Raw genomic sequence first — 16,349 nt, 5'->3', positions numbered from 1 at the left:
TGGAGCTCCTGTAGCACCTAAAGCAGCTAAGTGCTAAGGATGGTGGAGATATCATACAGTGAAATACCAGCCCTGGACCTCCTACCTCTGAAATCTTTCACATAAGAAATGTATTTCTTTAAGCCCCTGTTATATACTGATCTTAATCCTAACTAATAAAGGCACGTGATGTGCCAACTTACCATCTCACACGGCTTCCTGTAATTAAATAATGAAACACAAAGGGCAACAGTAATAAGAGGATTAAGAAACTGGATGGGTTAACAGAAATTAACCTTTCAGAAGATTATATCAGTCAGAATCTTAAGAGTAATTTTTATATGTGAAAAAGTAAAATGTCTATTTTTCTACTTACTTAAGAATAAGCTTTTCTACAGCACTTTGTCCAATAAAACCAGAGTCTCTTAAATCCAAGGTATACTGATTGAAAATTTTTCCAGAATTGAAGAAATTAAATATTTCTTCACCTGGATGATGATCAGGAATAGGATCAACTGTAATTGAAAATTTCTTTAGAAATTCCCTGAAATTAAAAAAAAAAAAGTTATTGAGTAACAAACAGTTATACTGCATCTAATTTTACATTTAAAAGTTGGTTACAAAAAAAAAAAAAAAGTTGGGTATAAAGCAAACTTTTCTAAGGACTAGTATTAATCCCAGATTACAAGATTAGTATGAAAACACATGTTTTGTTCCTTACACTTTTTGCTAGTTATTAGTCCAAAGCCACAAAACGTGTGTAAAAAGACACTAACCAGGAGAAAAGACAAATGATGTAACTTGGCCTTAACATTTGCCTTTCAAATCCATCAAAGATGGATTAGAAACCCATCAGATTGTCCACTAAGTAAATAACCATAAATTGCTCATTTATTTTATAAAAAACAAAAAACTTAAATACATAAACTTAATAGGGAATATCCTATGAAAAACGGTGTACCTGTGCTCTTCTAAGAGGCCGTCCTCATCATCTGTACTGTCTTGGTCTCCAGTTCTGATGGGGGATTTAATGCCCCGGCCTTGTCTTATGTCTTCCTGCAGTTGCCTCTGCAGTTCATCTAGCCTGAGAATTGGAAGAACGTTATAATAAATCGTTTGCCCTGAAAATAAAAATAATCTGAAGTTTATGTCTAAAAGCACCAAGGAAAACTCTTATTAAGAGTTTTAAGACAAGCTTTGTTTACACTATAGGTCAAATCATGTCTTCCAAATATGTCATGATATATCATATAGTATATATATATATACTATTTTCATTAAACACAAAAATTGTTTTTGGTCTTAGGCTTTTACGCAGCTACCAGTATGGTATTAGAATTGTATTCCATCACATAAAAGACTTGAATGTTACTTTATAGCTAGGACTTCAAGAATGATGTCCAAATCATATAGAGAAAGGAGAAGGAAAAATGGCAAGGAATAAACATTACTAATTTGATGTTTAATCTCTAATGCTCATTTGACTTCCAGTAGACCAACAACCTGATAGTATTAGGCTTTCTAACACCAGTAGTCATTATCATTGTCATCATCACTACTGTCACAACATCTAATCCTGACTAAGCCCTTGCTATGTGACAGGCACTGTACTAAGAATATATATTAAGTTTTTTTTAACCCTCACAACAATGTGATGTAGTAGTTTATGATTACCCATTTTATACATGAGGAAACAGACATTAGAAAAGCTAACTTACTCAAGCTCACAATGCAAGGAGCTGGGATTCAAAGTCAGAGTCTAGTTCTAAAGTCCTTCCTTACTTATATTACTCACCAAGATTAAGTTATTTTAACTGAGATCCTTATTTTAGCTCCACAGTAGATGAGTGTAATACAACAGTAAATGACCAGTAAATGTACTGCTCTATTACTACAGGAAACAGTCAATCATCAGATCACACAGCATCTCTTCCTTTGGTCTGTGCAAAGTTCAATTTTAAATAAGCAACTTCAGATTTGACATCACAAATCACAAATTCACGAAACATTTAAAGAATTTTACAATAGAAACAATTCCTCTAATTTATGTCCAGAAATGGGAACACTTCTGACTTAGTAAGTATCTGCAATTCCTATCTAGCTATTTAGTTATCAAGTTTGAGACACATAAAATTTCAAGGCAGCAGAGATTTTAGTGAAGTTCTCTGGGCTCTTTCAAGGATATTCCTTGAACTAATAAGAAATATATCTCCCCTCTCTCATTAGCAAAAGCAGGTTGCAACTAGTCACATAAATTTCATTAGGATCATTACGACCCTCAAAATTTTTTATTTCTTTGTGTGCATGGTCAGACAGTATCAGTCATAACTAAAATTCTTCCTCAAAAGAGCAGCTTGATGTAGAAATAATATGTCTGGTTATGCTGGTGTCAAAACTTGGACTAAGCAGGCATATACACATTTTAAAAAACTGTACCTACGCAAACAACAACAAACTGCACACCAACAACCTGATTAAAAAATGAGCAAAGGATCTTGAATAGATGCTTCTCCAAAGAAGCTACACCAATATCAATAAGGACATGAAAAGATGCTCAACACCATTAGTGAAATGCAAGTCAAAACCATAAGATACCACTTCATGTTTTTTTTAAATTTTAATTATTTATTCATTTTTAGAGAGGAGAGAGCGAAAGAGAGAGGGGGGGGGGGAGGAGCAGGAAGCATCAACTCCCATATGTGCCTTGACCAGGCAAGCCCAGGGTTTCGAACCGGTGACCTCAGCATTCCAGGTCAACGCTTTATCCACTGCGCCACCACAGGTCAGGCCACTTCATGTTCTTTATGAGGGCTATTATCAAAACAGAAAATACCAAGGCTTGGTAAGGATATGGAGAAACTGGAACCCTGTGCACTGCTGGTGGAAATGCAAAATGGTGCAGCCACTGTGTAAAATAGAATGGCAGTTCCTCAAAAAATTATGCATAGAATTGTCACATGATCTAGCAATTGCATTTCTGGGTATATACCCCAAACTGAAAGTGTATAGTTGAAGATATGTTTGTACACCCATGTTCACAGCAGCAATATTGATAATAAAAAAACAGAAACAACTCAAGTGTCTGTTAATGAATGAACAAAATACGGTATCTATATACAATAGACTATTATGCAGCCTTAAAGAGGAAGACGATTCTGCAGACCCAAGTCCTTTTTTTTTTTTTTAGAGAGGAGAGGGAGAGAGAGAGAGGAGAGACAGAGAGAGAGAAGGGGGGGAGGGGCTGGAAGCATCAACTCCCATATGTGCCTTGACCAGGCAAGCCCAGGGTTTCGAACCGGCGACCTCAGCATTTCCAGGTCGACGCTTTATCCCACTGCGCCACCACAGGTCAGGCGACCCAAGTCCTTTTGATTGAGCCCCCCCCCCCAAAAAAAAGGGACGGAAACGCTGACACAATTCTACAACATGGATGAATCCTGAAGACAGGCTAAGTAAAATAAACCGGTCATAAAAGGACAAATACTTACAATCCCATTTACATCAAGTATCTAGAATAGTTAATTTCACAGAGGCAGAAAGAATGAAGCTGTACCAGGGAATGGAAGGGGATGGAAGGGGACTGGAGGGGATGGAAGAGGAGGGAAGGAGAGGGAAGGAGAGAAAAGGGAGAGGGGAGGGGAGGGCAAAGGGTGGGGAGGGGAGAATGGGGAGTTATTGGTTAATAGATATGGGCTTTCAGTTAGGGAAGATGAAAAAAATGTTCTGGGGCTAGATGGTGGTGATACTTGTACAACAATGTAAATGTACTTAACACTAGTGAACTGTACATTTAAAAATTATTAAAATAGTAATTTTGTTATATATATTTTATCACAATAAAAAGTATAAAAAAATCTACTAATGGTTTTGATCAATAGGTTTAGCTTAGCTATTAGATACCAGTTGTGGTAAGCAGAAAGAAATTTTTACTATTAATTAATGCAGCATAACATAAAACTTAAAGAGCCTCTGACCCAGCCTCTGAACAAGAATATCTTATTTCTAAAGCAGTATGTTAAATTCAGCAAGGTAGCCATGATGCTAACTAACCTTTGTGTGTCTTCCATTTCCTTCACTAGACGCTCTAGAGTATTTGTGTAAGTTCCACTATGAGCATGTTCCTAAAACAAGAAGAAAATTCAGGAATACTTTATAACATATCTTAGTAGAAAACTTGGGATGTTTTAAGTTATTCAGAGTACTAAAGAATATTTTCTATTTCAATAACCTGAGCCAGGAGGATACCTTTCTTAAGAGAGAATTTTCACCTTCATGCTTGAAATATAGTATTTTGTACTATAGGCAATTTGATTTTACCATCTATATTAGGAAAGGTACTACTATAAAACCCTGCTAGCCTTAGGAACTAACTATAAACACCCAAGGGCTCCATGACTACCCTGTGTTTATTTTTAAAATTCTATTTTCGTGGAATAAAACAATTTTTAGGTGTTACCATGACCATTAACACCTTCCCCACCATATTTTAGACATACTAGAATTCACCTTATTCCCAAGATAGAATGAAGCACTTTATAAATAAATTGCACACCACAATTAACAACATTTCTACACTCTACCTTCATTTACAGCAGTGGTCTCCAAAGCAGGGGGTGTGCAAGGTGATCCATTGGGGTGCAGAAAGAAAATAATAGAACTTCTATTTATATGGAACTTCTATAGGAACTCCAGTAGAACTTAGTCTATAGTAACTTCTATGTAAATTCTACAAAAAAATACTTTCTTATTTTTGCATATTCTTTAGAAAGTACAGTCTAGTAATACATGTATTAATCTATAAGTATACATATATATTGGGGTGCATGCTCAAAAAATTTTTTACTAATAGAAGTGTGTGTGATCAAAAAAGTTTGGAGACCACTGATTTACAGTAATAAAACTAAAAATAAGAAACCCATTAACCAAACAAAAACTATACCAGTTTCAGATCAATTATGTATGAGTCCTAACAAATACTAGATTTTAAAGTAAGTCCTTACATTCCATCCCTCTTTCATTATTCAATCCACTTTTCCCTCTTCAAGTAAAGATAAATATTCTAGAAATACTTACTGTATAGTCTGATGACTGAGAGCTAAGCCCCTTGGAAAGAGCAGGAGGCTTTCCTGTAGATGCAGGAGTCTGACTGAAGTTCAAAGCCATTATTTCTTCCAGTGGTTTTAATGTTTCCTCTTCCTCATCACTGTCTAGGTTGTAACCTAAACTTTCTTCATCACTATCAAAATCACCCCTTAGTTTTCTTTTCAGTGCATTGCTACCTGCATTGAGATTTCCTGAACCCTCTTTATCTGAAGGGGCTTTATCTGAAGGTGCTGTAGGACTTGGGATACATGGCACAACTTCCAAAGCAGCCGGGGGAGACTTTGTAGAAGTGCCATATTCTGAATGCAAAGATCCCCCAGAAATTTTCCCTGAAGACACATTAGAATCAGCCTTATTAGTCTTTGCTTTGTGTTCCTTGTGTTTGGAGGACTCTGTAAAATGCCCAGAACATTCTTTAGATGAGGAACGCTCTTTATTTTTTTTAGGAACTGGAAGAGTGCAATTTTTATTTAATGGTACCCGAGAGGAACCAGCACTTGGAACATGGGAAAGTAAAGGTAGAAGTTTTGTCTCCTTTGATGCCACGGAGCTAGCAGTTTTATTTTTCTGAAAGTTGCTAGCTTTTTTAATTGCAGGCTTTTCCTGAGGTAAAGGTAAGTGGGGTTTCTGTATCTTAGTCTCTTTGGTACTTGCCACACGAGCTTGGTCACTATTTCTGCAAGAATGGTGGCCAGGATTTGAAGGTGCCAAGCCTGTAGAAGAGCAATCAGCTTCATCATTCGATTCCTTGGATATATCTTCCAAGCGCAATACATCACCAGGTATCTTCAGTGCAATGTGTTTTATAAATTTCTCTTTCGGATGTGGTCCATCGGGACGCTTCACAAGGAAGGATTCTTTTGCTTTTGGCATTATAGATTCTCTTGTGCTTTTCAGATCTGAGTCCACAGAGTTCCTTTTTCTTTTGTCAGGGAATTTATTCTGCTTAGAGCCTGCTAAAATTCAATTTTTGCCAGATTAGTGAAAAAATATTTTTCTACTTTAGTAAAGTTTATTCAATTTGAGTGTCTAGAACACCATGATAAAATGTTTACATTCTAAAAGTTTAAACAGATTACTGACCACATATGGAATGAGGAAAAAGAATTATTATCATTTATTTTTTCACTGATAAATACTGGTCACTCCAAGAACTTTAAAGCTAATGACAAATGCTTACTTTCATTCCAAAACTATTAAAAGTCTATTACCTAAATAGAATTAAAGGTGTCACTCCCCAAAACAATAACAAAAAACCCACAAAACCCCAAAATAAAAAAACCCTGCCTAGTTGTATCAAGGAAAAGATTCCAAAGGCACTTCCCCTAAAGTACATACATTCTTTCTTATACCAAAGACTACCTGGTTCCAGAAATGTAACACTTCTATATCTAAATTTATGTTATCTTAAACCACATATATGGTAACTAGTTGAAGGAAGACAATTTTTAATTCCTCAATTAGAAAAAAATCAATGCAAGTCTTTCTCCCAAGTCTTTGCTCATCCTTTCCCATGTAACCCTGTCTTTAGCCTACGGTATAGGTTGAACTGTGGCTCCCAAAATGGTATGTGGAAGTCCTAACTCTCAGAACTTCAGAATGTGACTGTCATTAGAAAATAGTATATTTTACAGGGTATAATCAATTTTAAATTATGTCATTAGGATGGGTCCTAATCCAATATGACTGGTATCTTTATAAAAATGGAATTTTAGACATGAAGACATACATGCTGAGGGAATATGACATTGAGACACATAGGAAGAAGACATTGTGATTGGAGTGATGCATCTATAAGCCAAGGAAGGTAAAGGATTGTAGGTAAACACCAGAAGCTAGAAGAGAAAAGGAAGGATCCTTCTTTAGAGTTGTTAGAGACCGTGGCCAGGCTGATAACCTTAGTTTTGAACTTCTAGCTTTAAGCCACCTGGGTTTCATTATTTGTTATGGAAGTCCTAGACAACTAAAACAAGATGTGTTAGCAATCCCATCTAGAAGCACTTTTAATAACCACATATATTTGAGTTAACTAAGTTTTTAAAAAAAAATTCCTTATTGTTGCCTGACCGGGCAGTGGCGCAGTGAATAGAGTGTCGAACTGGGATGCAGAGGACCCAGGTTCGAGACCCTGAGGTCGCCAGCTTGAGCGGGGGCTCATCTGGTTTGAGCAAAGCTCACCAGCTTGGACCCAAAGTCGCTGGCTCCAGCAAGGGGTTACTCGGTCTGCTGTAGCATCATGGTCAAGGCACATATGAGAAAGCAATCTAAGGTGTCACAACGAAAAACTAATGATTGATGCTTCTCATCTCTCTCCGTTCCTGTCTGTCCCTATCTACCCCTCTCTGTGTCTCTGTAAAAAATAAATAAAAAATCCTTATTGTTTAAAAATGTGGTTTCATTAATCACTCTTTTTTTTTTGTATTTTTCTGAAGCTGGAAACTGGGAGGCAGTCAGACAGACTCCCGCATGCGCCTGACCAGGATCCACCTGGCTCGCCCACCAGGGGGCGATGCTCTGCCCATCTGGGGCTTCGCTCTGTCGCCACCAGAGCCACTCTAGCGCCTGGGGCAGAGGCCAAGAAGCCATCCCCAGCGCCCGGGCCATCTTTTGCTCCAAAGGAGCCTCGGCTTCGGGAGGGGAAGAGAGAGACAGAGAGGAAGGAGGGGGAGGGGTGGAGAAGCAGATGGGTGCCTCTCCTGTGTGCCCTGGCCGGGAATCAAACCGAGACTTCCGCACGCCAGGCTGACGCTCTACCACTGAGCCAACAGGCCAGGGCCTCATTAATCACTCTTAAAATTCATCATTCATTAAAAACTCCCTACATAATCAGTATTATCAAAAACCAAATTGCCGCCCTGGCTGGTTGGCCCGGGTGCTGAGGATAGCTCGGCTGATTTGAGCATCAGCCCCAGATCAAGGTTGCCCAGTAGATCCTGGTTGGGGCGCACGCGGGAACCTATTTCTCCTCCTCTCACTTAAATAAATAAATAAAAGAGTATAAATAGTAAGCCTGCTATTTGTCCTGGCCGGGTTGCTCAGTGGATAAAATGTTATCCCAGGCACCTAGAAGTCACGGGTTGGATCCCCAGTCAGAGCACATGAGAAACAACCAATGAGTGTGCAACTAAGTGGAACAAGTTGATGTCTCTCTGCCTCTCTCTCTCCCTCTTTAAATCAATAGAAAAAAAGTTAAGAAAGAATATAATACCATAATTACCATATTTTTCGCTCCATAAGACACACTACCCCCCCAAAAGTGGAGGGGAAAATGCCCGTGCGTATTATGTAGCAAAAAATATGCTATTTTATTAAATATTTTAACACATCACTTGGTTCAGAATATTTTTTTTCTTATTTTCCTCCTTAAAACCCTAGGTGTGTCTTATGGTCAGGTGCATCTTATGGAGCGAAAAATACAGTATAAGGATTATGAAAAACATGCAAAAATGTTAGAAATAAAAACATTAGTGAAGGCAAGCATCTTAAGTGTGCCTCAGAAAATTTGAGGAAAGCATCTTTTTCATGAAGTGCTCAAAAATGTCATTATGTGGGATTATATAAATAAAACTTGTCTGGCCTGACCCATGGTGGTGCAGTTGCTTGAGCACCCCCCCCCCCAAGGCACATATGAGAAGCAAGCAATGAACAAGTAAATTGATGCAACTATGAGCTAGTTGATGCCTCTCATATCACTTTTCTTCTTCCTCAAACTAAAGAAAAACAAAAACTCACAAAAACAAAAACTACTCTCGTCATTGCTCAGGAAATCGGTAAATTTGTGAACTAAAGATAATTTTTATATCTTTGTCATTATCAGAGGGAAAACCAAGCTGAACAGCTTGGTAGAACACCATTACTAGCCACCCCTTGTACTGGCAGAGCTAGCCTAAAAATATGTATTTTGTTCTTCTATTCAATTCAGTGCAAAGTGATCATTTACTTAATATTACAGATATGAAATATAGTGAGTACAAGAACAATCACATGGCTGAGAAAATTGTTCTTGTAATATCAATGTCCAAAGTCACTAATTTTTTAAATTCACTAAGATTTGATCACCAAAATTATTTTAAAAAATTAAATAAAAATTTAAAAACACATAAAATTTCGAACTTATTCCTGTATTCTAGAAGCTCTTCCTGTGATGGTAAAATATATTTCAGCTTTGGCTGAAAATTGATTTTAACACTTGAGATCACTTGGTCAAAATGCATGTACCTCTAGAATATATAAAAAATACAGTCATAATTTTACACAAAACCTAAGAAATGGTGAGTCAGAAAACATTTCTATACCTTCATTTTTTAAATTTCTAAAAGTAACTACCTTATATGGATGTGAGGCTCAAATTAAAAGGACACAGAACAGGGCATGACACATATGTGCTCAATAAACATTTGCTATTATGAGTGTAGAAATTTGTAAAATCCATTTTTCAAAGTTTGCAGTCATAGCAGAAAAAAAATCTGATATACAAAACTATTAGCAGTTGTTATTTCTGGGAGCCTTTCATTTTCTGTTAAAAATTTCTGCAGTGTTTAAATTTTACACTGTTCTATATTTTAGTTAAAAAATAAAGATACTTGGCCCTGGCCGGTTGGCTCAGTGGTAGAGCATCGGCCTGGCGTGCAGGAGTCCTGGGTTCGATTCCCGCCAGGGCACACAGGAGAAGCGCCCATCTGCTTCTCCACCCCTCCCCCTCTCCTTCCTCTCTGTCTCTCTCTTCCCCTCCCGCAGCTGAGGCTCCATTGGAGCAGAGATGGCCGGGGCGCTAGGATGGCTCTGGATGCAACAGAGCGACACCCAGAGGGGCAGAGCATCGCCCCCTGGTGGGCATGCCAGGTGGATCCCGGTCGGGCGCATGTGGGAGTCTGTCTGACTGCCTCCCCATTTCCAGCTTCAAAAAATAAAAATAAATAAATAAAAATAAAGATACTTGAAGAATTACTGAATTAACAGTAGTTGTTTGCTATTACATACTAAAAGTACAAACTAGTATCATGTAGGTGTCCTTGAAATTTGATACTAAAAAAAGGATCTTTGTATTTGAAATACAGGAAACACTGCTGTGGATAATAACACTCTCAACTTTATATAAAGCATCATTAATACCAAGACCTCAGAATAATCCACAATTCCAGGAATATAAGATTATGCTTCTTAATTGTAGCCAAGGAATCAGACATAAAATACTGAATACCAATCTGAACTCTGGAGACGAGTCAAGACAAACCACAGGTTACATACACAGTAATAAATTCAAAGACTAACCTTTTTGAATATACCAAACTCTAAACTAATCTGAAATACTCAATCCACCTTCAGGAAGGAAACTGTATATTTAAACCATTTTTTGCTTTAAAAAAGTGACAATAAAATGCAAATTTATTTTTAAATTCATAAATTTTGATTCTACCTGAAGCAAGTTCCCATATATCAGAAGATGATCTTTTTCTTGAGAGATGTCCATTTTCCTATTAGCATAATGAGAAAAAATTCATTAGAAGTTGGGGGAAGCAAAGAATGTGAATTTTTCTTCATAACATTTAAACACAGGTTTCTAGACTGAATGAAGTAAATGTATATTTAGAGGTAAATTCAAACTTCAATAAAATATTTTAAATATTTAATTATGTTTTATCATAAAACATTTTTAACATAAAAATATTAGCCATAAGCTCAGTTTTCAGAGTGCAAATTTAGAGATTTATATTGACTCAGGATTAAGATTTTATTAAGCAGTGTACAATTATTTTGATAAATAGTAAGCCTAATATTTGCCAAATGGATTCAATTCATTCTTCAATACTTCTGTTTAAGTACTGATGCCAACACCAAATACTGAAATCTTACTAGCAAATCTCACTGGTAAAGGCATCAAACTCCTTGCAAACCCTAGAGTTTACAAATATATTTTCTGGCAACATACAATGCAATAATATCCATTTACTCCCAGAATGTCAGTTTGGTTTATCTGGCTTACAAATTTAATAGCAACTTTTTAACACAGCACTTTCTTGTTACCCAATCTTCCTGTATTTGCTCTGTACGTAGAGCTCTTTGAAACAGATAACACTTTAACAGCTTGATTTCCCAGAGAAGAGGGATAGCTTTTATGCTGATCTAAGTTTGGTCTAGTCTCAAAATATATATCTGATGGTTAAGATGTATTTGGATAGTTTTTTAAGTCTCACTCAATTACTTAAGATTTATATATAAACTAGTGATTCTCACACTTTAAAGTGTATCAGAATCATCTGGAAGGCTTCTTGATCACAGATTGCAGGGCTCTACCTCCCATTTCTGGTTCAGTGGGTCTGGGGTGGGGTTTAGAATTATTTCTAACAAGCTCTGAGGTGATGCAGATATTGCTAGTCCAGGAATCACATTTTGAGTACCTCTGTTCTAAACCACTTCCTGTTTTTAATTTTTCATTCCTCAAGTACATCCCTTTAGCAAAGCCTAATTTAAAAATGACTACACTTGCCTAAAAAAGAATGTTTACTTTTCTGATTAAGAAAGCTTTGTTCCTGGTTTGAAAAAATTAAGGGCAAGAAACACTGCTTAATTGAGTTTGACCGACAGTTGGAGAAAACCTAATGATACTAGCTTCTACAAAATCTGTGTATCAGTTATTTCTTTAACAAAGGGACAGAGGGTACCAACATAACAATTATGGAATATTTTTAAATGTAGTATCTAAATAGGATAATGCAGTAGCCAAGCTAATTCAGTAATTATTGCACATACCAGGTTTGAAAGATTACTCTTTCCAGGTCTGACATCATTCTGTTTACTTTGTTCCTGCCTTGGTTGACAATTTCTTCCTATACTGGAAGATTTTAAGGAAGGATTGCTTGCTTCTTCTGACAAAGAATTTTCTGAGTTGATTCTCTGCTCCATTTGCTCCCTTCTCAACTTCTTTAGTTCTCTTTCTCTGCAGTAAGAAGCTAGTGACAATTGGAACTTAGCTCCCAGTGGGCTTTCTCCTTGGTGATGCCTGGATAGGCTGCTCCTGCTGCTAAGACTTCTGGAGGTGTTCTTGAAGATGTCAGCTTCTGTCACTGTGGCCTGCTTTTTGGAATCTGAATTGCTCTTGTCTCGATCTCTATCATTCTTCTCCCTGCTATTTTCTTGAGTGAACAGTAACTTCCTTCTCTCTGGTGATCGATGCTTTTGCTTTCGTGTCTTCATCTCTTTAGACAAGCGATATGAAGGAGGAACATAGACCATCTTTGTAACTGTCTTTGGACATTTGGTGGTTAGTGACACACAAGGCCGACACGACTCATTTACACCACGATCTTTAGGGTGCTTTTTAACACCTTTCATCAGAGCCTCTAAAATAGAGCTCTTTTCTGGTGACACCCTCTTGCGCTTACATTTTTTGGGTGAGGATAGTTTCCTTTCAAACTGCTCTGTCCCAGCAATGGACAAACCACTTTCTCCATATTTGATGTTTGATTTTTGTGCAGAATCCAACATATGTCTGTCTAAATAGTCAATTAAAACACATACAAATTGCATGTTATTATAAATATACAAACGAATACATTTTGTATATTTAAAGTATTACTTAAACATTAATCAGAAAAATTTTTAATTGCTTTAGATGATGATACACATTTTATGGGGAAAGATTAAGACATGATTTATTTGTTAACAGCCTTAATTTCATAAAGCCTTCCTTTTGCTATATCATGTAAGCTCCTTATGCCTCTATAAAGTTACTGTATTAAGTAATCAAAATAATATGCATTATAAAAATTGTGTGAAATAATTTTAAAAAGTATAGCAGTAAAAAAGTTTCATCATGATGTTTAGAACTTGTTTAGCTTTGTAAAAAAAACTGTATTTCCATTATATTTTTAATTTTGAACACTGTCTAATCAAAGTAATGAGTTTAGAGTAGATTTAAGAATTCATTTCCCTGTCCAAAAAAAAAAATCCCACAATAAAATTCATTTATAATATACATACCTTGTTTTGAAGTTGGTTTGAAGAAATCTATAACTGACTGCTTCCTGAAAATAAAAGCATAACTAATATGGAGTCACATAAGCAATATTAAAACCTCAATAATTCAGAGTAAGTGGAGAACACTAGTAGATTTATAGAATATAGGCTGGATTTCACCTTCCAGTTTAATCAAATTCTGACAATAGCAATGCTTTTGCTGAGTTGATTATAAAAAATCAAAAATATAATTCACCACTTCTTGTAGGATCAAATTTATAAAAACACAACTGAGGTTTATATAACCTATAGTAGTAAAATGATAAGATTGAAGTGTGGATCCAGAGAATGGTAGAGTGCTTCCTAGGTCTGAAAAGCTCAATTACACAGAATGGAAGATCTTGAAAAAAAAAAAAAGATCTTGAGAGAGCTGATCCCATTCTTTGATAATTGCAATGATTGGTACAAAATAATGGTTAATAGATGTTTGCTGAATGAATAATGGAGACTGTAGAAACAGTAACATCTTAACAGACTCATAACAAGAGTAGATGGTAGAATGGTAATATGGGTGATTTGGCTGGTCTGGGAAGGCAGCTGAAGAGTATGTTGAACAAAAAACAGAAAGGATCAAGTATTAACCATATAATACCCTCTTATATCTTCAGTAAGATGCTAATCTAACAGCAGAAATTGGAATGAGTTTTCACAAGTATGTTTCAAAATCTCATTTTATCTAAGAATTTTTAAGATATTTACAAAAATAACACACTACCTGGTAAAAACACAAAACAAAGAGAAAAGGAAGTTAACAAGTAAGGAATAACAAAAACCAAATTGTTTTCATTTTTAAGGAATTCTGTATCCTACAGTGGACACAAAATGAAACAGGACCATGTTATCAGAATTTGTATTCTGATTTTATCACATATTTAGTTACTTGTCAGCTACAAAGAGGGATGTTATGTGTAAAGCAAAAAAATCAACTTTTGGTAAATTTTGCTAAAATGTATTCATTTTACTGAAAGAGAGTAACAGTAAGTCTACGTGTTTCCCTAATCATTTATTCACTAAGAGGTTGGAATGCTAGAGAAAAAATGAACAATCCAAGTCCCATGAAGGATAAGCTTCTTCTTCATCTTGCACACTTTACTGGTCACATTAAAATAGCAATGGCCATCTTGAATGATTTACTGAGTATACAATGTATAAAGTGCTGGTAGAAAAGCTAAGAAGTTATGAATTGAATGAGTGATGGAAGGATGAATCTATTCATTTGTTTTCATAAAATAAATTCTTACTAGGTAAATTCAGTACATGAGGGTCAAGAAAGAAATGCTAGAGGTTCTGTAAAGGGGAGAAGGATGATGTAAGGACACTTTTAGTTATTGGTTGAGGAAAGAGATGAGACAGGATTAAGAAGCAGTTAATTCAAAACAAGGTAACACTAACTATAATTTTACATTAATTACTAAAAATAACACTATCTCTTCCCTAAAATATTAGATCCCTGTCTCTTTTTCGGTTACTACATCAGAGAGAAAAATGGTTTTGTAAAATATGCTCAGCATTTGTCAAATAACTATGAATGTAACTTTCAAGAAGGAATGGTTCCCTAAGTTCATATGCACAGAACTGTCTATTACTTATTTACAGGTAGTTAAAAATGTAACAGCTCACAAACCCTATCAGAAACTTTTGGGACCAAATGTATTTTAGAATTCTGAATGTAATAGATAAGGTGGTAACTTGGATATAGTACATAAAGCCCCCCAGTGGGGTCTAATATTGCACTTTGTAAGCAATCACATTAATATTTTTCCAGCAAAACATGAATATTTACATTAATGAGATAAAGACCATACACAGTCTTCCATTAGTTCTCTTTAGGTTTGGCGGTCAAGAAAGATATGATGCCAAACTTATTGAAAGCTTTTGGTTTTCACAGCTTTCTGACTTCACAATTAAGGGATTGTAGACTTGTACTGCAATAGCAGAAGATAAATTTATTGTTAAACTTATGTTACAAGCTTTTAAACTTAAAATAAAAAAGACAGTACCAAGTGTGTAGAGAATTTAAACATGTTTTATTGTCAGAGGATGTCATTTGAGAAAACTGCCCATCTCATTACATAGCTCCCACCAAACCTTTACATAAAAACTGGCCTCTTGGAAAGAAGTTACTGGAGAAAATATAAAATATATCACATTCCAAATCTGCATGTTCTTTTAAGTATGAATTAGCGTTTATACTGAACTATAAAGTAATTCGTGGAAGGGTCTTCCTCATACATCTTACATAATTTCACCCACAATATAGAAAAAAAGGTTTGCTATTAAACCACTAGGACCAGAACTGACAAAGTACAGAAAACCACCTAAATATGCATTAACCGGTTAGGGCTCCGGGTCCAGCTATCATAAACGACAAAAAGCACGTTCTACCTAAAGCGGGATCTCCGTAGCCATCCGGGCTCTGGTCACTAGACCGAGGACAGCGTCCCAACTACAGAAAAGGAAACTCGAACTCCCAGAAGCCCCGCGCGGAGGCGGGGCGGAGGTTTGCCAGGCCCCGAAACGCCGAGGCCAGAGCTCGCGGAGGATGGCGGGAACTGAAAAGCGGCCGTCCGCCGTCCGCCCTCATACCCTTGCCCCCGCGACCCGGCCCCTTCTCAAGCCCTCTGCACGGTACCTGTCCCCAGGACTCTCTGTTCTCTTTCCCGCTGCAGCAGGGGCGGTACTACCGGGTCTCAGATGGCAGCGCGGGGGCGACGACCCTGGGGCTGGGGAGGAGGGGAAACCTGGCCTAGCGAGCATGCAGCGCCTTGTCATGTCGGCGCCGCTGGCGACGGCGGCATGAGCTGTGGCTGGAGAAGTTGGGTGCGTGGTTGCCGTCTTGCTGCTGGGACTCGGGGAGGCTGTTGGAGCAAAGGTGGGCGGCAACCCCTTCTCTCTTCATGGCGGTTCCCTCTCTTCGGAAGTGACTCCTGTGTGAGCGGGAAGGAACCTGACAAACATTGGGGGGCGGGTCTTGCTTGAATGTTTGGGTTCAGATTGGCTGACGCGGCGGTCATTCCAGTAATGGCGCAATAAAAAGCCGCAACCTCTCAGGAGAAGGAGGAGTTTTAGGAAGGGGGAAGGGAGAAGGAAAACTGCTCGCCGTCACGTGCGCGCGGGGGTGGGTGGGTCGCGCTGCCCGGTCCTGGCAGCGTCGGCCTTGGCGGGCGCGCGGGGGTGGGATAGAGCGGGCTGCTGTGGGCGCTGCGGCAGCAGGCGACAGCCCGCTCCCCCACCCCCCGGTGGAGAGCAAG

At 37.5% G+C, this 16,349-nt stretch overlaps 1 protein-coding gene across 4 annotated transcripts in view; it reads right to left on the bottom strand.

Annotated features, from left to right (window-relative positions):
• Positions 1–16,130, bottom strand: part of SLF2 (SMC5-SMC6 complex localization factor 2) — a 47,966-nt gene extending 31,836 nt beyond the window's left edge. For 2 of the 4 annotated variants that reach the window (XR_010726534.1, XM_066238547.1), the window contains exons 1-8: positions 15,731–16,129; positions 13,063–13,106; positions 11,833–12,575; positions 10,499–10,556; positions 5,053–6,038; positions 4,030–4,100; positions 941–1,063; positions 356–523 (exon numbers count right to left, since the gene is read on the bottom strand). Coding sequence is in view for 3 of the 4 variants with exons in the window: in XM_066238547.1 (XP_066094644.1) it covers positions 356–523; positions 941–1,063; positions 4,030–4,100; positions 5,053–6,038; positions 10,499–10,556; positions 11,833–12,575; positions 13,063–13,106; positions 15,731–15,870 (2,333 nt within the window). In the remaining variant the exon portion in view is untranslated. Of the gene's footprint in view, positions 1–355; positions 524–940; positions 1,064–4,029; positions 4,101–4,559; positions 4,618–5,052; positions 6,039–10,498; positions 10,557–11,832; positions 12,576–13,062; positions 13,107–15,730 lie in introns of those variants that run through there. The other 2 variants (XM_066238548.1, XM_066238549.1) reach the window with 2 other exon arrangements.
• Between the last annotated feature and the right edge of the window lie 219 nt (positions 16,131–16,349).

This window comes from Saccopteryx bilineata, chromosome 7, assembly GCF_036850765.1.
Source record: "Saccopteryx bilineata isolate mSacBil1 chromosome 7, mSacBil1_pri_phased_curated, whole genome shotgun sequence".
Classification (NCBI taxonomy): domain Eukaryota; kingdom Metazoa; phylum Chordata; class Mammalia; order Chiroptera; family Emballonuridae; genus Saccopteryx; species Saccopteryx bilineata.
This window is presented reverse-complemented; position numbering and strand designations above follow the sequence as displayed.